Raw genomic sequence first — 24,078 nt, 5'->3', positions numbered from 1 at the left:
AGTTTAAAAAGGAGGTTTTGAGTTTTCTTATTTTTTATTTTTTTTATTTTTTGGGGGGGAATTTAAAGTAGGTGATTTACAGTTATTATTTGTAAACATTCATTAGAAAACTATCCATGAGTAAGAGTGAGCAACCAAAATCAGAATCAAAATGGAGTTACCTTTAGAAGTTCCAAGTCTAGTCATTAAAGAAATTAGTAATAATAATCTTGACTATATTACAGTCCATTTGTGTATTATTTGTAGATGAAATGATGATTCCCTATACAATATAAGGCTTCCCGAAATACAAACTGTTTTAGTAAGGTAAGCTAGCTGCTATTGACACATTCAACTCTAGATCCTATAATTCATTGAACAACACCTACCACATACTGGCTTCTTACCTTATGTCAGGCACTGGAGCAGACACTTCAATGCCGTGCCTTATTTAATCCTCACAACAACTATGAGAAGAAATAAAGGCTCACTGACATGCTCAAGGTCACAGCCCTAGTGGGTGGCAGGGGAAGATATGACCCCAAGCTTCTTGTCTCCAAGTATAGTGTTTAATTCCTCTTATATCCACTCCACACCAGGGATTGTTCTAGGTCATAGAAAAAGAAGAAGAAGAAGAAGAAGAAGAAGAAGAAGAAGAAGAAGAAGAAGGAGGAGGAGGAGGAAGAGGAAGAGGAGAAGACCTGGTTCCTTCCTTCTACATACTCAGTCTTAGGTCTCAAAGGCAAGGTAAACAATGTGCTTGAACCGTCCATTTGTTTTAGAGAGAAACATCTGTGACCCAGGCCCTTCTTGGGTCACTTTCACAAACCACTACTCAGGTTATTCTTTATTTGGGGTCCTTTTTAGCATATAAGAGACCTGTAATTCAGGGCTCAAAGTCACTGTTACAAGATCCCTACCCTATCCTAAGAGCAGAAAGGATCCTTTGAAGAGATTTAAGCAGAACATTGACATGAGCATAACTTTGTTTTTTGAAATTGCTTAGGTGGCAGTGTGAGATTGCTTTAAGGAACAGTAAGAGAACAGTGATGAGGCCAGCTCTGAGGTCCACAGGAGACCTCCTGGAATCTTCCCCTTCCTGTGGCATCTGCTTGATCTATTCTCACATAGGAAAAGCTCTGTATTTCTATAAAAGCTTCACAGTTTACTAAGTGCATGCTTTCACCTACATTGCCTCCTTTGAGCCTCACAACACCCCCCTGAGAGAGAATAAATATTATCAACCCATTTGGCAGCTGAGAACAAAGAGGCTCAGAGGAGTTAAGCATCTACCTCTAATTCACATTCTTTGTAGGCAAGACAAAACAAAATCTGGTCTACAGGATCCTGCCCTACATTTTCCTCTGTGGGATATGTAGGTTTAGACAAAAAAAATTCGTTGTGCAAGAATTTTCTTTCACATTCCCTGAAATGCAGGTGTCCATATTTAGCCAGCTATTGGAAGCAGGACCAGCTACACAGTTTGTGGGGCCTAGTACAAAATGGAAATGTAAGATCTCTTGTTCAAAAATCATTTAAGAATTTTAGGAGGTGACAGCAAATCTTAAGCCAAGCAGGGGCCCAGCTGACTGCATAGGTCACATGCTCATGAAGCCAGCCCTGACAGGAAGAGCCATTCCTGCTCCCCAGCTCTATAGGGCTAATGCCAAAAGTGAGGCCTTCCAGAGCAGATGGCAGAGTGCTCACATTCACTGTTAAGTTCACCTTAATGATGTAATAGGACAGTCTGGAGCTGGTATCCAGGTTTCCTTCCATTTTGACTGAGTCAAAATTAGCCAAATGTTTCCTAGGCCTGAGCTGATGTCTGTTGTTATGATAAAGGAAAAGCATTTGTTAGGTGAATTCATGTAAACAAAAGGGCAGAAGGATGTTTAGTATCCTTGAGATTCCTAGTTTTATAAAATTTACCCTACTGATACCAAATGAGTCTTATCTAGACAATTGTGCCCACTTTTTCTGTATAGTTGTGGTGTCACAGGATGTTCTTAAAGAAAATAAAATTGTCTTTTTTTTTAAAGTAATCTCTACATCCAATACGTGGTGAACTCACAACCTTAAGATCAAGAGTTAATATACTCCACCAACTGAGCCAGCCATGTGCCCCCAAATTGTCTTTTATTTAAACTAGAGCAGAAGTTTAGATTCAGAAGTTCAGAATTTAGCATAATTTGAATGGTAGTGGGGCTGAAGTTTATTAAAAAATTTTTTTAATGTTTATTTATTTTTGAGAGGAAGACAGAGCACGAGTTGGGGAGGGGCAAAGAGAGAGGGAGACACAGAATCTGAAGCAGGCTCCAGACTCTGAGCTGTCAGCACAGAGCCTGACATGGCCTCAAACCTATGGACTGGAGGTCATGACCTGAGCCAAAGTCGGATGCTTAACCGACTGAGCCACCCAGGTGCCCCTGAAGTTTATTTTATTTTATTTTATTTTATTTTATTTTATTTTATTTTATTATATTAAAACATTTTTCAATGTTTATTTATTTTTGCGCACATGTGAGAGAGAGACAGAGTGTAATTGAGGGAGGGGTAGAGAGAGAGGGAGACACAGAATCTGAAGCAGGCTCCAGACTCTGAGCTGTCAGCACAGAGCCTGACATGGCCTCAAACCTATGGACTGGAGGTCATGACCTGAGCCAAAGTCAGATGCTTAACCGACTGAGCCACCCAGGTGCCCCTGAAGTTTATTTTATTTTATTTTATTTTATTTTATTTTATTTTATTTTATTCTATTTAAACATTTTTCAATGTTTATTTATTTTTGCGCACATGTGAGAGAGAGACAGAGTGTAATTGAGGGAGGGGTAGAGAGAGAGGGAGACACAGAATCTGAAGCAGGCTCCAGGCTCTGAGCTGTCAGCACAGAGCTTGACGTGGGGCTCAAATCCATGAACCGTGAGATTATGACCTGAAGTGAAGTCCGGTGCTTACCCAACTGAGCCAGCAGGTCCCCCTGAAGTTTATTTTATATAAAGGGTTGGCAAGTTTTTTGTTTTTTTTTTCTTTTTTATGTAAAAAGCCAGTCAGTAAATATTTTAGACTTCACGGTTCTGTGTAGCTGACACTCAATTCCACTACCGTAGCCCAGAAGCAGCCACAGACAACACATAAACAAGCGAGTGTGGCCACGTTCAAATGAACTGCATTTATAGACACTGAAATTTGAATTTCATATGATTTTCATGTGCTATGCAATATTCTCCTCCCCCTGCCCAAGCCATTGAAAAATGTAACAGCCATTCTTAGGCTGGAGACTATAAATTTTTTTGGCGGCAGCCTGAATTTGGTCTGGGGGCCACAGCTTGTCAACTCCTGGTGCCCACCATCAATGAGACACAAGGTTGTAGAACAAATCAATTGGTAATGAAACGTTATAAAGAGAGTGGTTAACCTCCTATTTAGGAGAACAAAGCTTTGCTAATAATTTTTAAATACTAATTTAAAAATATTTTTTGTTCCCATGTAGCTACTTGAATTGTCAAATCTTTGTGAACATTCCAAAAATTTTTTTTTATTTATCCAGAAGGATGAGGAAAATTATAGCAAGATTTACCTTTTAGTTTGATGTGAAGATTAAATGAAAGAATCCATGTAAAAAATGTACCACAGAGTCTTCACTCGAATTTTAACCAGTGTAGGAGCGCCTAGGTGGCTCAGTTGGTTAAGTGTCCAACTCCTGATTTCAGCTCAGGTCATGATCTCATGATTCATGAGATCAAGCCCCATGTCAGGCTCTGCATTGGCAGTGCGGAGCCTGCTTTGGGATTCTCTCTCTCCCTCTCTGTCCCTCCCCCACCCCCCACCCCCAAATAAACAATAAAAAATTTAACCAGTGTTATTCACAATGGTAATAATAAATTCAATTGCCCCTTAGTAATTGTAAACCTCTTTCATAGAGCTCCAATGAGCATTTTTTGTCTATTTCCTAGATCTCAGATCTACCACAGATAGAGAACAAGCAAGTGAGGTGAGCTTCGACAGTACTACTGATTAAAGAAACAGAGCTGAAACCTCAGCTCTGGGGAATGGGAGTCAGGTGGGTACAGAGGAGGGGCTGGAGGGCTTGGGAGCTTCAAGCAGATGGCAGACTTAACCCAAAGTCCAGGGGGAATTACAAGTTATACATCATGCACTTCATAGTATCTGCTTTCTCCTTTGATGGCCACAAAGTGATTCTCTGACAGATGGGTTGTGTTTTTTTTGCATTTGGGGTTCAGGTTGGAGAGTGACAAATATCAACCATGCTGGATTCTTGAAAACAAAGTGAAAATCTTTTGTGTATCCATCAGCATTGACAAAAGGGGGCTAAGGACTCCTAACAGCTAAATGTGGTACTTCAGTACTTACAGTGTGCCCATTTGAATGGATCACTTACAAAAGTCCCATTTCACCATTCAACAAATGGGATGCTGACACAGTGGCTCCTCATTCCCAGTATCTAAGAGCTCTGCAATATCTCATTAGAGAGGTCCTGATTCCTCAAGGGACCTAAACATCCTCCTTAGCAAAGGACCAGGTCCAGAGCAAGCTAGCCAATCAACTTGCTCAGGAAGGCAGTATATCAATGACCTTGAGGCCCTGCGTCCTCTCCTTAACTTCAGCAAAATGCACTGTAGGAGTTTCATAGTCACAGATATTCAGGATGTGGATTTTGTCTTCAACATCGATCAGACCTTTTTTGCTCAGCATTGTTGTGACTACATCAGGAAACCTTTGCTCTGTATACAGCAAAAGGAAGCCAAAAAGGCTGTTTCTTTGGAGCTGCTGATCTACTTTTTGGCAGCTTGGCCCAGAGTCTTTGTGAAATTTAGATTCACCCCTTTATTGATTTATTTCCTCATCAAACATTTGCTAAAGATATACTATATACAAAGTCAGGGCTGAGCACTGTGAATAATCACAGACATGCCTTCAAGACAGTAAAATGTGCAACAAGTGCATTAATGGAGGTCAGGGAACAACCAATGAGGGGTCAGGAAACCAAAAGAAGAAAGTCTCCCAGTTTTGTCTGGGATGGAGGTGGGGGCTGGGGGGTGAGGAGATTTCATAGGGTGAAGATATCTGAGCCATCTTAAAGCATGAATGCAGAAGGGCCTGAGGGATGGTAGGGGCATTCCAGGCAGAGGGAAAAGCATAAGGGAAAATAAGGCATGAAATAGTACAGCATTCTTGGGAAGTTCTAAATAGTGCATTCTGAGGGTATTAGCATTTGAACCCTGATAACAGTTCTCAGGAGTTTGTAAGTTAATAGGGCTCTAAATGCCCCTGCAAGGCTCTGGGTATACACCAGGGTGGCGGACAGCATTCACTTTCCAGACCTTGGCTGGCAAAACACTCCCTGACTCAGTACCCCTGCCCCCAGGCCACTGATTTCTCCCATGTCCCACTTCCAAGTCAGGGCTGGAAGCCTTGAGCTGCCCTGCCCACCAGGTGGATGAGAAGGGGACAGTGTTGAGCACGGAAAAATAAACTCTACACAAAGTTACTGAAAGACATTCTAAGCCAAACTTATCCTAACAGGAAGGAAGTTGTGGGGAGTGGGGGAAGGGAGGTATATTTATCTTGCACCTGAAGGGTCTGAACAACTTTCAGCTTTGTCACCTTAATCAAATGAGACACTGACATGGAAAGGTTTTCAGTTCTTTAAACAATGAAATGAGAGAAATGAGAAAGGAAACCCACCTCTCCTACCCCACTATGGGCCAGATGCCACCCTCAGCACTGTCACATATATTAGCCTCGTTCAACTTCACAGCAGCCCAAAAAATAGGGACTGGTTGGCCCCATCTTACATAGGAGGAAACAGGCTCAGAAAGAGAGGTAGAGACTTGTTCATGGTCATGTAGAAATGACATGGATAATTTAAGTCCCAATTGAACAACATCAAGGGACAGTTCAGGATACAGAATTTTCTTTACATTTCTGTCATTGGCAGTATTTCAATTTAAAAACTTATGAATTATCTTACATGTTTTGAAACCTGCAACTATAGCCTGTATTTCTTTTATTTTCTCCTATAATGTCTGGTTCTGTGTTCAGGACAAAATAGGTGCTCAGTAAACTCAGGCTGTTAATTCAGCCTTGCTCACCAGCATCCATTTGCCATTCTACAACTTGGTTCTCATTTATAACATTTATTATGTTACAATGAACATAAACTATTTTCCAAGGCTCTCTTTTTCTCTAGAGCAGTGGTTCTCGACCAGGGGTGATTATTCCTCCAGGGGACATTTGGCAATGTCTAGAGTTATTTGGGGTTGTCACAAATGGGGCTGGGTGTTGCTACCGGCACTCAGTAGGTAGAGGCCAGGGAGACTGTTCAGTATCCCACCAAGGCACAAGACAGCCCCCAGCACAGACTTATCTGGCCCCAAATGTTAATACTGCCGCTGTTGAGAAGCACTGGTCTAGAAGGTAGCAATGTTTGAAAAGTGGCCAACAGAATTGTTGAGGCCATTTCTCTTGTGGAAGAATCTAGATGGCCTTCCTGCCTAAATGCATTTCACACAGTCCACATGTTAGGGCAGAGCATCCACGGGCCAAATTTGGCTTACAACTGTGTTCTGTTTGGCCAGCATTGTTCAAGTTTTCAAAAAGTGTGCTGCCAACATTTAAAAATAAAAGAGTCTGGATTTCTGCCTTGTCTTGAACAATCAGAAGATCTGATGACACTGGTTTCTCATTACCTCCTGAGGGAAATAGTATGTAAACTATTGAACAACTGGTATAGCAAGGCAGAAGCCACTTAGAATGTAGACCCGACCATCCAGAATGAATGTCCACCATAAAAGACAGTGACAGTCCCCAGGGACAGGTGCCAGCCCAGCCACTGGCACCACCAGGCAGAGCTGAGGAGTGGCAGCCCCTCTGGGGAAGATGGCACTCTCTACCTCTCCCTTTTGTCGCCTCACTCCCGAGGATTGCCTCTGTCATCTCATTACTCCGACATTTTCCTTATGCAGACTTCATGGGAAAGTGAAGTCTTTGTCAAATGCGAGAAAATAAAAAAATAAAGACTGCCTGTTTCACGGAAAAAAATTCTTCCTAGCCTATTCTCTCATTAGGTTCTATGTTTAGCACCTGTGATCCTTGAATTTGTGGCTACGAGTGGCTTAAACAAGTTCTCTTCTAAAATGCAGAAATTCTCCTGAAGGACTAAGGCTGGTGGGACTTTACTTTCTATAAGCCTCTTTGCTCCTCTTAGTGTAGAGCTAAGGTCAGCTGCTTAAGAAATTGGTGCTGGGGAATGAAATGAATAAAGTGAATTTGGTTGGAGGGACTCTGGCAAAGCAGCTATTGACAACTTGGGGCCTTGGATAGGGGTTTTCCTTGCTCCTTCCAGAGATGGGTGGAGGGAGAAACGCACTGCTGGTCCTTCCAGCTCTATCTCTATATTCATTTCCTGTCCACACCTCTGGAGGCATAGAGATTTCCAGAAAGGCAGAGGCTCAACACTCGGGTGGAGTTTGATCAGAGTCCAGTCCCAAAGCATTAGAAAGGCAGGCATAGAGGACATCAGGAGACAGAAAAAAGGAGCGAAAAGAGACATTACAAGGTGCCAAAGAAACCCCTGCTTGATGGCCTGTCTAAGACAGTGGCCACCGAGTGCTACAAACACTGGAGTTTTCTAATGCTTTCCCTCAGACAATCAGTCACACATGCAGTAGTCTGGGCGGAATCAAGCCTTGAGCTAAAGCTTGTATCCTCTGCCCTTTTGCTGAAATGACTTTAAAACAATTCCTGACCCCTCTGAAGGTTTAACCTCAGTTGTCCCAGAGTAGAGCACAGATTCTTCCCGGAATGTTCTTCTGGTGTGAGAGAGTATGTTTTTACCATTTGGTACTGAAAGGAACCCCTTGGCTTCTTAAGTGCATCTCTTCCAATGGAGAAAAGTATGTACATGGAGGATAATGGAGGATAAAGCTTTTGACACCAACTTAACATCATCAACAACAACAGCCCTTTATTGAACTTTGTTATGTACCAAGCACTGTGCTAGACAATTTACACATTACCATTTCTGATTCTCCCAAGGGTCCCACTAAGGAGGTGTAATTATTTCCATTTTATAGATGAGAAAATATGCCCCAACTAGTCCAAGATCATGTGGCTGAGAGCCAATCTTGACTTGTTTCAGGTCAAAGCCTACACTCATTCCTCCGCAAGATCTCCTACCCAATACTCCTCTAATTTCAGGGGTCACATTTGATAGATAAGAAGGAGGCCCACACCAAGTCTCAGCAGCAAGGGTTTTCTTAGCACCTCCTCCCAGGCTCTTGCTTGGCCTGTTTGAAAGACACTTTGAGACAAGCAGGGGCAAGTCTCTCCTTTGAGAGTGCGATGACCATCATTGTATCCCCAAGACATTTGCCTACTTCAGTCATTGTAATCATAGCTACTGGCTATTGAACATCTGCTTTCCAAGTATTGGACAATGCTCTTTACAGAGGTGATCTTTAATTCCTTTCCCCCATTTTTCAAATGTGAAAATAAAGTTTAGACAAGTTAAGTTGCCTGCTTAATGTCACAAGGTGAGCGAGTGACAGAGTCAAATTTGTACCCAAGACTCTCTGACCTCACATCCATAGTATTTCTACTCCACTCTGTTGTCTACCCTTTTCATAATATGGTCTGGGAAACCCAGTGCCAGGTTAGTACCTAAATCTTGCCTGCTGCAGTTGGAAAGAACCCACTGTGACATTTGATCGTGGTTTTAGAATAATTCTGTTTCTGTGTGCCCACTGGGAATTTCTATGAGTCTGTTGATCTGTACAGCTTCCTCCTTTGGGTAGTTTGTAAAGGGCACCTGTGGCTGGATTCCCCAAAGCCAAGCCTCCCATAAGAGGCATTGAAGCCCTTCTTGGACTGCACAGAGGAGGCTGAAGGGGGAAGGAGGCAAACATAAGATGTTGACACTTCCCTCTTCTCCATCTCCATACCCCTCACTCTTATCAGGGAATATCTCAAAGGGCTCTGAGATCTACTTCCTTTGGAGCTGAAAGTGAAGTGTGCGGTTGCACCACTGGGCCCCAGGGTGAAAGAAAGGGAAAGCAATGCTAGAGCCATTTGGTATGAAGGAGCTCAGCCCTCACCTTCGTAAATGTGAGATTCACAAATCCACCATGGAAATTCAAGAGAAGGTTGGATTTTCGAGAGCCACAGTTCCCGGAGGACTGCGTTGCATTGGGGTCGATGTTGAAGTATCTCTGAGTTGAAAAAACCTAAACCAAATACAATAGATCAGATCAATGAGATGAAGAAGAAAATTCTAGCTAGGGAACCAGGCGCAAAGGCTAGTAAGTGAATCTGAAGCTCAAGTCTAGTTTATGTTCACTTGAAAGTTTCAAAGTCCCCAGAAAACTCCTATCATTTCCAAACTGCTTTATGTTCAAAAGAGTTTTTAAAGGAGTTCCCCTACAGAAAGAGTTCCTTGATAGATAATTTATAGCCAGTCTATTCCCAATATACCAAATGGAATTTGATTGTTGTTAAATTAAACATGTTAAGGGGCGCCTGGGTGGCTCAGTCGGTTAAGCGTCCGACTTCAGCTCAGGTCACGATCTCACGGTCCGTGAGTTCGAGCCCCGCATCGGGCTCTGGGCTGATGGCTCAGAGCCTGGAGCCTGCTTCCGATTCTGTGTCTCCCTCTCTCTCTGACCCTTCCCCTTTCATGCTCTGTCTCTCTCTGTCTCAAAAATAAATAAACTTAAGAAAAAGAAAAAAAATTTAAAAAAAATAAATAAACATGTTAAAAGATACTACAAGAAAGCGTTTGCTGTCTAATGTACTTCAGTTTCAAATGAAAACCTGAATGTGGAAGTTTTATAAAACCTGTGCAAAAAAGAAAGTATTGCTTTAATGGTGATTCCTTCAGTAAAGCAAATAATCTCAGCCCTATCCCCACTCCTTCTAATCTTTTTTATCTGAAATTTTGATACTAATGTCACAGTTGGCTAGAACCATGGAGACTAATCCAAATCTCTCACTTCACAGGAAAGTTGCCGAGGCTTGAGGTCATCAGGAGGCGTAAGGCCAGGTTGGGCTCAACACTGAACTTACCCCAACACTCTGCCCATGTTGGCTAAAACTAAGAGGTTTGCATGGTTACAATTTGGATGTGTGCCTTCTTCTATCCAGTCACTATTGGTTTCTGTTTTTATATGTATTCTAAAACAGATTCACTGTTTTTTAATATATGAGGTTTATTCATTTATTTTGAGAGAGAGAAAGAGAGAGGGAGAGTGGGGGGGAGCAGAGAAAATCCCAAGCAGACACCCTATTGCCAGCCCAAAGCCCGGCGCGGGGCTTGAATTCATGAACTGTGGGATCACGACCCAGGAAGAAATCAAGAGTCAGTCGCTCAACCGACTGAGCCACCCAGGCACCCCAAAAACCCAGGCACCCATTCACCTTTTAATGGAGCACCTTGGAGAAAGAGGAGTCTGCAGCTATTTGTTTCATTAAAATATGACACAAGATGCAGGGGGATGTTTATTCTTACCAAGACACACTGCACTCAAACTTTTTGAAGACAGTGTTACAGTCCTATGGCGCCAACTTACCGACTCTGTGTCTTGAACCGTTAGCTCTATCCCCATCTCTGCTTTGATACAGAGCCTGCTTCCATTCAGAACTTGATAAATTCCGGTCTTGGCTGATGAAGGCTGAGGTGCCAGAGTGGGCCCAGGAGCCATGGTGGCAGGTGAGGCTGTTTGGGTGGTATTGTGTGCAGCTGTGGTGGCTCCTGAGGTGTGCATGGGTTGAGTAGACTTCTGACTAGTTGTGCTGTTATGTGGTGAGGTGGACAACATTGCTGGAAGGGTGGTCTGGTTACTGGGTTGGGTGGTTTTCCTAGTTGTGGGGCTGTTTCCTGTTGTATGGGCTGGTGGGGTGATGGTGGTTGGCAGTGAACCTGGCGCTGCCCTGGAGCCAATGGAGGCCTCAGTGCCTGGAGCAGCTGTGTGTGAGTTATTGGGTGTGGCCGGGGTTGTGACTAAGGTGTGGACTGTGGTGCTGGTAGATGGGGTACTGTTTATAGTTTCCAAGGAAGTTGTTACTAGAGTTCTTATTGTTGTGTGTGTGATTGGGGGTTCAGAGATGGAGGTTGTGGCAGCTCTCTGAGAGGTGACATGACCATCTGTTGATCTTACTGCTGAAGTTTTGGGAGGTACTTGGTTAGTTGGTTGTAGGAAAGGTTTTGCTATGGCCTGCACTGTTGTTGCGGTTGTAGGCTGATAGTCCGCAGTCTCTGGGAACACTTTAGCTCTTATTTGACTGCCATAATGCACAATCACTGCAAATTAGGAAACAAAAGTATTACCACACTCATAGCTCACATTAGTGAGTCCCTCCCCCACCGACATTTTAATGTTTCTTCACTACAAATTAACACTTTCATTTATTTATTTACTTACTTTTCTCTTTGAGATAGTGACTCTGTCACCTTCACATCCATATACTCAGAAATGTAACGGTTGGATCACATGGTAGTTCTACCTTGAATTCTTTTCTAAGTTTATTATTTTTTTATTTTTATTTTTATTTCTTTATATAATTTGTTGTCACATTGGTTTCCATACAACACACAGTGCTCATCCCAACAGATGCCCTCCTCAATGCCCATCACCCACTATTTATTTATTTTTTAAAAAAATTTTAGGGGCGCCTGGGTGGCTCAGTCGGTTGAGTGTTCGACTTCGGCTCAGGTCATGATCTCACGGTGTATGAGTTCGAGCCCTGCATCGGGCTCTGTGCTGACAGCTCAGAGCCTGGAGCCTGCTTCAGATTCTGTGTCTCCCTCTCTCTCTGCCCCTCCCCTGCTTATGCTCTGTCTCTCTCTGTCTCAAAAATAAATAAAAACATTAAAAAAATTTTTTTTTAATTTTAATGTTTATTTTTTGAGAGAAAGAGAGAGAGAGACAGAGAGCATGAGCAGGGGGAGAGGCAGAGAGAGAGGGAGACACAGAATCTGAAGCAGGCTCCAGGCTCTGAGCTGTCAGCACAGAGCCCGATGCAGGGCTCGAACTCATACACCGTGAGATCATGACCTGAGCCGAAGTCGAACACTTAACCGACTGAGCCACCCAGGCGCCCCTATTTTTTAATTTTTGAGAGAGAGATACAGATTGAGCAGGGGAGGAACAGAGAGGGAGAATACCAAGCAGACTCCACACTGTCAGTGAAGAGCCCAATGAAGAGCTTGAACTCACGAACTGTGAGATCATGACCTGAGTTGAAACCAAGAGGCGTCCCTGAAATCTTTTAAAGATAAATATGATTTTTTAAATTTTTTCCAAACATGCTCATTTACACACAGTCATACAATCCCAGATTTGAAAGGAGTTTTAACAATCTTCTAGTCCAAACCTTAATCTGATGTGTGAATTGTACCTACAAATTTGCCATGTGTTCATCCAATGTAAGCGTGATTCCCTCCAATGATAGGAGGTTCATTTCCCTTCCATTTTTGATTTTGTTGCCAATTTTTAAGTATATTTATTTTGGGGGATGGAAGGACAGAGAGAAAGGGTTGGGGGGAGAGAATCCCAAGCAGGCTCAGCAGGCTCTGTACTGCCAACGGGGAGCCCGATGCAGGGTTCGAACTCACGAACTGTAAGATCATGACCTGAGCTGAAACCAGGAGTTGGGCGCTTAACCCCAGCACCCCTTGCTGCCAGTTTTTGTAAATATAGATCAGTTTCTGTCTGGTTCCTATTGTTTGCTTAACCTTTTGAATGGCCCAGGCTTTCTCAACCAGGAAAGAAAATTAAGCCCTAATTGCTCTGACGTATTTGGTGGGCTATCCTTCATAGTTTGGCTTAAATGCCAGCTCTTCAGAGTCTTCCCTGTCATCCTTACATAAAATAGCTCCCCACCCCACAATTCCACATCACAGTGTTATATTCATTGCCTGCACTGGGCTAATCACAACCTGTAATTATATAAGGGGATAAGGGGATGGTATTAACATATTTAACAGTAAGCCTGGCCAGACAGTGTGTACCAGCACAATGATAGCCCTGATTATATGTTTATTTATTGGTTTATTTATTGACTGTGAATCTCTCCCACAAGATTAAAAGTAACTTCAACGTGGGAATTGTGTGCATTTTTTTTTTTTACCACCAGTGCCTATGCATGAGAAGTGTTCATATGAATTGGATGAACAGATGACTGGATGAATAAATGAGGATAACAGCACTGAATACCATTGTAGACCTTCTAGGATTATTGTAAGGCTCAAACTAGTTGGTTTAAGTGAAGTCTTCCTAGACCATTAAGCATACCTGTAGTGTGTGTTACTGTCACAGGTTCTCTCCTGGGCCATCTCTCTCTCTTTTTTTAATTTATTTTTTATTATATATATAATTTTTTAAATTTAAATTTTAGTTAACATACAGTGCAATATTGGTTTCAGGAGTAGAATTCAGTGATTCATCACTTATGTACAGCACCCAGTACTTATCACAAGTGTCTCCTGGGCCATCTCTTGAGGGTAGAAGGCCTCTGGCTCTTTTTCAACCCAGATAGTTCTATCCTTGCCTCCTCTCAAACACACAGCAAATCAGAAAACTGAAAACAATGCAGATGATGTTCCTTGTGAGTTTATGATCAGGTCCACTGAGAGATGGCTTTGTCTCTTCAATGCTATGGTTTGTATTTGCTCATTGTATTTACACTCACTGGAGCTGGAGCTCCCCAGTGCTGGCCAGTGACTTGGGAAAACATGGGGAAAAGGAAAAAGGAGATCACTCTATGCTGGTGTTTCACATCTAATCAAAATTATCCATAAACTCCTTTACTATCTCGCTCTTTCATTCACTACATTTCTAAGTGGTTACTTTTCCTATAATAATAACAATAAAATCTCCAAGTTACTGGACACTAACTATGTGGCAGGCCTCAGGTCAAGGGTCATCTTTCACCAGGTCCTCAAAAAACCCTCTGATGGGTTCTATCTTTATCCATATTTCAGATGAGGAAACTCAGGTTTAGAAAAATCCCATCGACTTGACCATAATCCCACAACTAGTAAATTGTGGAGGTGAGACACCTAGTAAGTTTTGGAAGCAAGACTTGAGTCCCTGTCTGAACCAAAGCCTGCCCTTGGATTTGGGATTAGTGGAGATGGTGTGTGTGTCACTGGGAAGAACAGTGAGCGAAGAGACAAAAACAGAGAAGAACAGCAGGGTGTTTCTCCAGTGACCCCAATTCACCAAACCCTCATAATGGCGGTCGGTGGTGAGGTTTTCAAAGGCTCAGATGCTAAAATAGTGATTATTTTCCAGAAGAAAAATTCTAACTTCAAGCCTACTAGAAACACTTGTGAAATATTTCTGCACAGCTGGCTTGAAAAATGAGAAAGACAAAAATATCAGTTAAAATTGTCTTAAATGACCTTTTAGAAAGGCTTATTAATGACATTATGTGAGACTATTATTAAAGGTATTTTTTTTGTATCTAAAATGCTCATTTAGATAATTTGAAATGTATAATAACGTGAGAGTTGTGGATTTTATGCACTGCAGCTTTACTTTGTAAGCCTTTATTTTTTATGCCTATGTTGTAGAATTTGGAGCAAAACTTTCCATTTCAAGGTTGTTATGAAGGTTGACGATTGTGGAAGATTTACTTTCACAATTCATCTGGGCCAAACCTGAGTTGCTGGTTCCTCAGTCATGACCACAACAGAAACTCCATTAAGTTTATACTATTACTATGGAGAAAGAGAATTCACTCCCAGGTGTACTTTCCAGGAATATCTTGTAGTGATAAGCAAAGACTGATTCAGAGAATTCTGAGAGACTGGAAACCATTTGCTTTTTGTTCTCTTGGGGAGATATTAGATCCTTGATAAAATCTCACTGTGCACAGCTTATGCTTATGAGCTAAAGCAAATCTTCTCAACTGAGTAGCACACCCTATAAAAGGGGGATCCTTTCTCATACTGTAATTAAAAGTCCTCTCTCAGTAGTGATGAGTGAACTCAAACAAGGGGGAAAAGCACATTGGTCATTCATGAATTCACAGCATCCGAAACAGGACCAGACAACTCATGATACCCATCAAGATGTGCTTTGTATGCAGGAAGTATTTGTGGGGTGGCTGGAGATGATGGCAGTCCATGGTGTCTTGATATGGTGTGTGGCTTTGTGGTGGGCAGAAGGCTGGGCCGGCAGGTGGCTGGACCAGAAATGTCAGAATGTGTTACAGATTGAACCAGAGTGTGTTCCCGGATAGAACTGGGAAATAATGTTCTAATAGTCTTCTCCTTCCCTTCTGTGGCTTCTCCCTTCCCCATTTCCCCATAGAACTGTGGGATATAAAAGATGGGCAGGAATTAGATGGATAACTGACAGGAGTAGGTATGCTGTGCATTATAAAATATTCTAGAAAGTTCAAATGTTTATTAGGTACTTAATAGAAATAATATTCTGGAAAATACACTGTTTTGTCAAATCTATGCATATGACCACACATATATGACCAATCTTTGTCAAAACTGGGTCACAGTTCTTAAACAGGACCTTTGACCCTGTAAAGGTTTCGTTTATTTCACCAGTCTGTCTGAGACCCATCAAGAGGGCAGTGGGCAGAGGTGAGGGCAAGGCAAAGCTCAGAATCTGTGTCAACTCTTCCTCTACTCAGAAGAACACAGCTCTGGAGTTCACATGCCAATTTGTGAAGCCCATACCCCCAACCCCCACCATCTTCTCTCCAGGATTCAGGAGTCTCAGCCAACAGGTACCCAGGACTGAGACCCATTGCTTGGACTCCTCTAGATGATGACCTGCCAGAAGAGGTGTGAGAAGGCTGGGACCCCCTACAACCACAGAAGGAGCTGAGAGATGACTTTTCAGCCAAGCCCTGGGGAAGTCAGTGACCATGCAAGGGCTTTTTCTCTAGGTACTTTCCAGATGGCTGGTCCTTCCCAGATAGCATTTGTTTGGTTTCCCTGCCACACCCAATTCAACAGATCTGAGGGGCTTCTTCTGAGCCAAGCTCCATGCCAGGCATGGAGTCTTTGTTCTCAGGGGCCCAAAGCCTTGTGAGGCAGACACATAACTGGACCACACTCCGCGAGGTGACCAGAGTTATTATAGAAGGAGGTATTGAGTGCTATGGGATGCAGTGGGGAATCCAACACAAGGGAAATTCTTTAGGCAGATAAGAAAGTAAGTGGTATCCCAGGCAGGATGAAAAATATGTGCAAAGACCCAGGGTCTTCAGAGCCTGGTATGTCTGGATAACAGCAAGGGGGTAAGTATGGTGGGGACATAAGAATTGGGAAGTTAGGTAAGGGGCCAGGAGGGAACAGGCCTGGCAGGTCTTGGAGGCTACACTTTGTCTGCAGTTGGGAACACAGTTGGCAAGTAAATGGAGCCCTGTGGCCATATCCAGGGTCAGGGAATTGAATTTAGCCCCCAGATACTTTCTCTGGCACCTCCCCAGGCAGCAGAAGTAGCCCCAGCTGGGTGCTGCAGGAAGACTGTTTCTGGCACGATTTAAACTTCAGTTTTAGCAAAAAGATGTAAATCTTATCTCTGTTACTTTCCTGTGGGACTTGAGATTCAACAAGGACCCTCGTAAAGAAGGGACCCCAGTCCTGTGGCATAGACTGCTGGCTAATTACTCCCAAATCCAGCCTCCCCTTTTTCCTTAGTCACAGAACTGCAAATTCAAGCTGAGGATTTGATGCCTGAAATAGAGAACCCTGCCTCCAAGACTCTTTTCCTGCTCGGTGGGAATATGTGACTGGATTTGAGGCAAAGCAGTAGAAGTTGTAGGGTTATATGGGCCTTCCAGGAGGGCTGCTTGTAGGGCTGCTTGCTTAGTCACCTTCAAGACCTCTCTATTGCCTTTGTGTTTTCCTTTTCAAACCAGCCTGCAAGTTGTATGTGATGGTTGGAGCTGCAGCAGACACTTAGAACCATGAAAAGACCTTGCAGGTGAACATCACACATAGGAGGGTGGGCCTATAATAATGAGCCCTTCACCAGACCTGGTGTGAATTCTTCTGGACTTGTCTTCACGTGAAGGAGAAACAAGCATTTATCTCATTTATTTTGCTATCTTTTGTCTCCTATGAGCAGCTGAATCTAAACACAACTGATACAAACTTAAATCCCTTCATTTTATGGGGGAAGAATTTGACACCAGGGAAGCAAAGTGACTGGATAAAAATTACAGAGCTAGTTTACCTGGAAGCTATGTCTCTCCTACCAAAATGTCCAATGGTTTTTGCTCATCTCCAGTTCAACAAGTATCTCTTGAACCTATGCATACAGGGCTGTGTGGTGCAGTGGTACAGAGCATGGACCCTGACACCAGGCTTTCTGGATACAAATCTCAGGCTGCCACTTGTTAGCTGAGTGACTATGGATAATTCCCTAACCTGCCTCAGTACCCTCATCTGGAAAATGGGGCCCCTTCACACACTTCATTCACTAGGTTCACCCTAGAGAATTTGCAGCTCAGAGAGGAAAGGGCAGGGTAGACACTTCCTCTGAAACTGCCTGTGAATTTATTGAGCTCTCATTGTATTTCTGACCCTGCCAGTCATCTGACACTCTCTGAACAGGTGCTCACACATGGGTCATGGAGGGTTACTGCTAGACTGAGATCTTTTGCTTTTTTATTAGCTTAGAGTTGGCCTTTTGCCTCCAGAAGAATGTGACACTCTAATTCTGAAAACATGGCAGAAGTAAAGCAGCCTCGATTAGGACACTGGCCTGACTCTTCACCCAACTTTCCTGACAGTTCATGTTGTAGTCAAGTGCCTCTGCATCCCTCATGTGAGCATGTTATTAGCAGGGCCATATGGACAGAATTGGTTCCTTCAAGTGTTCAACTCAGTGCTTCTAGAAGAAATTGTGGATTAGCCATCAAGTAGATAACAGCACACAAGAGGACCCAATGTCAAGGGACAAAATGCTCTTCATAAAAGCAGAGGGTGGGCACATAAAATAATCATTAAGAGCTCAGTTACCCAGGGGGCCTGGGTGGCTCAGCCAGTTAAGCATCCAATTCTTGGTTTCAGCTCAGGTGATGATCTCACAATTCTGTGAGATGGAGCCCAGAGTAGGGTTCTGCGCTGACAGCACTGAGCCTGCTTGGGATTCTCCCTCTCCTCTCTCTGTCCCTCCCCCACTTGATCTGTCTCTCTCAGAATAAATAAACTTAAAAAAAAAAAAGCTCAGTTTCCCAGATAGTTTCTCTGATCTGAATTATAGTAGTACTTAAAAAAAAATTTCTTGACTCCTTGGTTTATACCTCTCTGAAATGGCATAATTTGTCAGACCACATCTCATTCACCTTCACACTTCGCTGTTTATATAATATAAATACGGCACTTCCGTTCGTGATAAACAGGAAAAGCAAGGCATAATGTGCTTTTCCCAGACAGTATAGCAATAGCCCCATCTCTAAGCCCCTGCTCAATTCTCCATCTCTTAACTCTAAGTGATTTCTACAAACTTGCCCTGATAAGGTGCCCAGAACCCATTTGGGACCCAGGTATAGTGTCACTGTCTTCTCGAGTTGACACCTACTCTACTAGACTCACGGACAACAAGCCCAAGCTGTGAAAGCCTTTGAGGAAAAAAATGAAAGCGTGCTCTGTGTTGAGGAGGAGATATTCCCACGCCAAATACCACAGTAGCTAAGGCCATGCAGCTATATCCAGTCTCTCCTGTCTTACCTTGGTCAGTGGCACTAGCATGCATTAGGATTTAATAGGACCAGAGGCAGCACAGAAAGCCATGGGGGTCACTCACCAGCCAGGGACACGAAGAACACTACCGCTGCAGAGAGCTGCCAGGGCATGACTGGGGAGCCAGAGAGAGGCCTCACCGAGGGCTGGCCCTGCTGTTGCACTGCTGCCAGGCTTAGCACTTCTTGATCTTCTGAATAGTACAAGGTTAATTCCAGGGCAGGCTCCAGGAACAAAGAAGATACCCCTCTTTGCCCCTCATTCACTTGTGGCAGAGAAACCAACGTCACTTTCATTATGAGAAGTAGCTGAAACTCCCTCCCAAGTGGTGCGCTGAGTGGGGAAGGAAACCAGAAGTGGCCCTTGTGTGAAAGCAGCCACTTTCATCTCTGCCTTTAGTGTTTGTGAGGGGCGGGGATCACACCCTTCCCCCTACTCCAGCCAAGGTGAAGGGCATCTGAGACCATTTCTCCACAGGACGTGGAGGACCTGTGGCAGTGCCAGCTTCTTTTTCTCATAAGTTAGGCCTCCATTTTTCTCTAAGATCTTAAGTACATTTCTGTAAACCCAAAGACTCTTCTCAGCCAGGGGAAAGCCAACCCCTCATTCATGAAGGTGAGCAGGAGTCTTCAAACTCCGTGTCTAGAGCACTGTCTCTGTGTGTATTCACAAAAAGTCTGAGGTAACTGCTCTATGCCCATGGCCACATCACCTTGTAGGGAATATAAGGAGTACAAGCTTAGGAGTCCGGGAGAGCTGGGTTTGAATCTGGCCACCAGTTGTATGACCTTGGGTAATGTTTCTGAGCCTCAGTTTCTTCTGCTGTACAATAGGCATGATAGTGCCGACTCTCAGGTGCTTTATCTCAGACACAAAAAATATTCAATATCTTGGAAAGGCAACCTTCCCATGTCCTATCTCCTTTCTCTTCTAATTAGACAAAACAATGATTTATCTCTTAGGGCTGTGAGTCCCAGTGAGGAATACACATTTAGGAAGTATATTAGGATACCCTCCTGAATACTAGTTTTAGGGCTTTCAGCTTAGTCTCAAATAATTTCCTGAAAAACAACTTTGGCTACAATGATTTGATCTATGTTGCTATAAACACTCTAATCAAGCAAGTTTACCAAAGCGAATAGTGTGTTTCCAAATTGAAATTTTTATGGTGGAAGGTGAAGATTAATATGTATCAGTAAATCTAATTTTAGCAACTTTGGACTAATATTCTGGACTTTGAGTCAATTTATTCAACAGACAATAATTAAGCAGATACTATATGCCAGACACTCTTCTTACTCCATTTAAGCCCCACAGCCGCCCTATCTGGGAACAATTATCATTGCTGGCCCATTTCACAGATGGGGAAATTGAGCACTGAGAGGTTAACCAAAGTCACTTAGGTAATAAATGAAGAAGTTGGGTTGTGAATCCAGTTTGGCTTGAGAGTCTAGGATTTTAAGCACTATGTCGTACTACTGCTGAAGAGGTATTCTAGACTAGAATATGATATTAATTTTCAAGTTGCTTATTGCCTAGGTGAGAAATAATATTTATTAATATACAATAGTAGCCAGAGTGACTGACCAATGGTTTGCTGCTTAGAGCTACACTAGATAAGGAAAGCAATAGTCAGAGATGACCTGGTGGTTGTTAGACCTTGGAGAGACTTGAAAGTCATATAGGATGTGGATAGTTGGAGAATACCAATAATATATTATATTATTATTATTAATATAACAACCAATAAATAGTATTAATAAATATTAATATTAATAATTATTATATTATTATTTTTTATTTATTTCTATAGAAGGACCCTCTACTGTGTGTGTGGCACTGTGTAATGCATATGTCACTCTTCAAGGTAGGTTTTTAAAATCTCAGTTTTACTGATGTGGAAACTGAAACACTCAGCATCATACAATAGGCTAAGATTTGCATTATGGCCTGCCTAGCCCTGAAATCTGTGCCCTGTATCCTGGCACACAGGGAGCAAAACCTCTTGAGTGGTTATGAGCCTGACTAGAGGGTACTGGGAGTAGTGGGGAGTATGGTTGAAATGTCAAGTTAGTGTCATTTCGGAGAGGCCAAAACACCAGATTGAGGAGTTCGCCTCAACCCAAGAGGTCATGGGCGCCACTGAACATTTTGAAGGAAGAAGTTGTACATGAAAACAGGGGTTAGCTTGGCACATGGTAAAGGTTCTGTGGCTTTTGGGGGAGAAGGCTCAATGGTTGATCCAGTCAACATTTGCTGGAGGATGTCTGGAACCAATCTCCTGAGCAGATCAGAGGATCAGAGTGTTGGAATTGTTTTTCAGGATTCCTGCTTTTAACTAGAGAAGAGATGCCACATCTGGGTGTATCAGAAACCATTGGAAACTCTAAGCACTGTGTCAGATGCATCCCATAAATTTCGGTGTGTTGTGACTTCATTTTCATTCATCCCAAATTACTTCCTAATTTCCATTGTGATTTCTTCTTTGACCCATTATTAGGGTTATTTAGGAATTTGTTGTTTAATATCCACTGATTTGTAAATTCCTCAAATTTCCTTCTGTTATTGATTTCTAGTTTCATTCCAATAGGATTAGAGAACATACCTATGACTTCAATACCTTCAGATTTATTGAGACAAGTCAGTATGTTATGGCCTACCATATGACCAATCCTGAAGAATGTTGTATGTGCATTTGAGACAAATGTGTATTCTGCTTTTGTTGGGGCTGGAGCATTCCCATTGTCTGTAGTGTTCAAGACTATTTCCTGCTTGGTCTTTTGTCCAGTTGTTTTACCTGTTATTGAAAGTATGGTACTGAAGACTCCAATTACTGTTATTGTATTGTCTATTTCTCCCTTCCATTCTGTCAGTGTTTCCTTAACATATTTTGGGGCTCTGTTGTTAGGCTTCTCTGTGTTAATGATTTTTATATATTCTTGATAGAATGATCCTTTTATAATTAGACAATGTCCTTCTTTGCCTCTATTAACAATTTTTGTTTTAAAATCTATTTTGTCTAATATTACTATGGGTACTCCAGCTCTCATTTGGTTACTCTGTACATGGTATATCTTTTTCCACCTTTTTATTTTCAATCTATTTGTGTCCTTGAGTCTAAAGTGTGTCTTTGCAGACAGCATATCATGAGGTCATGTTTTTTTAATTCATTCTGTCAGTACCTGCACTTTAATTGATGTGTTTGACCCATTTACATTTCATGTGACTACATTAAATGTAAGATTTATGCCTGTCATTTTGCTTTTGTTTTCTATGTCTTTTTTGTTCCTCCACTCCTTCATTACTGTCTTCTTATGGATTAAAAAGATTTTTCTGGTATACGGTTTTAATTCCCTTGTCCTATTTACCATATATTAAAAGTTACTTTCTTAGTAGCTTCCCTGAATATTATATTGAACATCTCACCCTCTAGTACTAATACCACCTTAATTTCAATAGCACATAAAACCTTTGCTTGTATATAGCTCCACTGCCTTCCCTCCACAGTTTTTGCTGCTATTGCCATACAAATTACTTCTTTATACATCGTACATCCATCATCATGGGTTTATAATGACTACTTTATGCAGTTGTCTTTTACACCAGATAAAAGACTATCTTGCTATCTTGTTTTTGTTCCCCCCAAATTCATATATTGAAGGCCCAATATGGTGGTATTCGGAGGTGGGGACTTTCAGAGGTAATTAGGTCACAATGGTGGAGCCATTGACTAGATTAGAGTCCTTGCAGGAAGAAGAAGAGAGCTAGCCCTCACTCTGTTCTTCACCAAGGGAGGAAACAGCAAGAAGGTTGCTAGCTGTCTATGGGTCAGGAAGCAGGCCCTCACCAGAACCCAACCATGCCAGTTCCCTGATCTCAGACTCCTCAGCCTCCAAAACTGAGAAATAAATCTGTTGTTTAAGCATCCAGTCTATGGTAATTTGTTATAGCAGCCAGAGCTAAGACAAACCAACAAAAAATATATTTATTAGGTCTTTTATATTTACCCATGTAGTTACATTTACTGGTTTATTCCTTCATATGGATTCGAGTTACTGTCTAGTAACCTTGAATTTCTGCCTGAAGGACTCCTTTTACTATTTCTCGTAGGGTAGGTTTCCAAGTGATAAATTAGCTCAGTTTTTGTTTATCTGGAATGTCATAATTTCTCTTTCAGTTTTTGAAGAATAATTTTGTGGATATAGAATTTTTACTTGACAATCTTTTTCTTTTAGCTCTTTAAATATATCAGCTTACCTTTTGGCCTCAATGATTTCTCATGAGAAATCTATTAATCTTACTGAGGGCTGTATATGGTTTGAGATGTGGATGCAAATTCATTGTTTTGCATAGAGAAAACTGGCTGTTCCAGATCCAATTATTGAAATGATTATCCTTTCTTCACACTATTGCTTTTGTACTTTTGTTGAATATCAGTTGTCCATATATATCTGTTCCACTGTTATCATTTTATGTCAGGATCAAATTGTCTTGATTGCTGTAACTTTTTTATAAACCTTGATTTCAGGTATTGTTAGCCCTCCAACTTTGTTCTATTCAACATTGTTTTGGCTTCTACCTTCCCATTCCCTAATTCTCTCTCTTATGCTTAAAATTAGCAAATAAAGAGTGAATCTAGACATTCCAGCCATGGACCCTAACCCAAGCAGAGACCCAGGTTTGTGCTCTCTTCCTCTCTCTACCCATGATCTCAGGTATCCCATGTGGCTCTCAGGTATCCCATGTACCTTCAGAATTTGTGAGTAATAAATCTGCAAAGTTCCTTGATGGTTTCTTGCTGAAGTGCATCCTGGAGTCATAGTAAGAACCACAAGGGCCTGTCCAACCACAATATTAGCCCCTGTAGGAAGAAATGTTTGTGGGGGCTCTCTATGAGTAATGCAGTTCAGGTGAGTGCCTCAGGCATTTCTAGGCTAAGGCCAACACAACATGGGGGGGCGGGGGTAGACAACACAATTCAGCTCATTACAATGGTCTGTCTTGTTAAATGTTCTGTGCACACTTAAGAACAATATGTGTATTCTTCTGTTGTTGTATTCAATGTTCTATAAATGTTAATTAGGTTAAATTGGTTGATATATGTTATTCAAATATTCTATATTCTTCCTGATTTTCTATTGCTTTATCAATTCTTGCAAGAGAGGAGTTGAAATATCTGACTGTAATTATGGATTTGTTTATTTCTCTTTGCAGTTCTGTTTTTGTTTTGTGTATTCTGAAGCTCTGTCACTGATGGGTAAATGTTTAGGATTGCTATATCCTCTTGATGGATTAACCACCTTATCATTTTTTAATAATCTTCTTTATTTTGGTTATATTCTTTATTCTTTTTAAAAAATTAT

The 24,078-nt window shown here is 42.0% G+C and overlaps 1 protein-coding gene across 3 annotated transcripts in view; it reads right to left on the bottom strand.

The window, feature by feature from the left end:
- LAMP3 (lysosomal associated membrane protein 3) overlaps positions 1 to 24,078 on the bottom strand; it is a 45,190-nt gene that overhangs the window by 17,569 nt on the left and 3,543 nt on the right. The window contains exons 1-3 of one of the 3 annotated variants that reach the window (XM_015063594.3): positions 18,780 to 19,404; positions 10,566 to 11,296; positions 9,096 to 9,224 (exon numbers count right to left, since the gene is read on the bottom strand). In XM_015063594.3, coding sequence (XP_014919080.3) covers positions 9,096 to 9,224; positions 10,566 to 11,296; positions 18,780 to 19,011 — 1,092 coding nt within the window. In that variant the 5' untranslated portion in view covers positions 19,012 to 19,404. Of the gene's footprint in view, positions 1 to 9,095; positions 9,225 to 10,565; positions 11,297 to 18,779; positions 19,405 to 24,078 lie in introns of those variants that run through there. The other 2 variants (XM_015063595.3, XM_027061348.2) reach the window with 2 other exon arrangements.

The sequence above is a fragment of the Acinonyx jubatus genome, chromosome C2 (genome assembly GCF_027475565.1).
Source record: "Acinonyx jubatus isolate Ajub_Pintada_27869175 chromosome C2, VMU_Ajub_asm_v1.0, whole genome shotgun sequence".
Taxonomy (NCBI): Eukaryota; Metazoa; Chordata; class Mammalia; order Carnivora; family Felidae; genus Acinonyx; species Acinonyx jubatus.
Note: the sequence above shows the minus strand (reverse complement) of the source record. Positions and strands in the feature narration are given on the sequence as shown.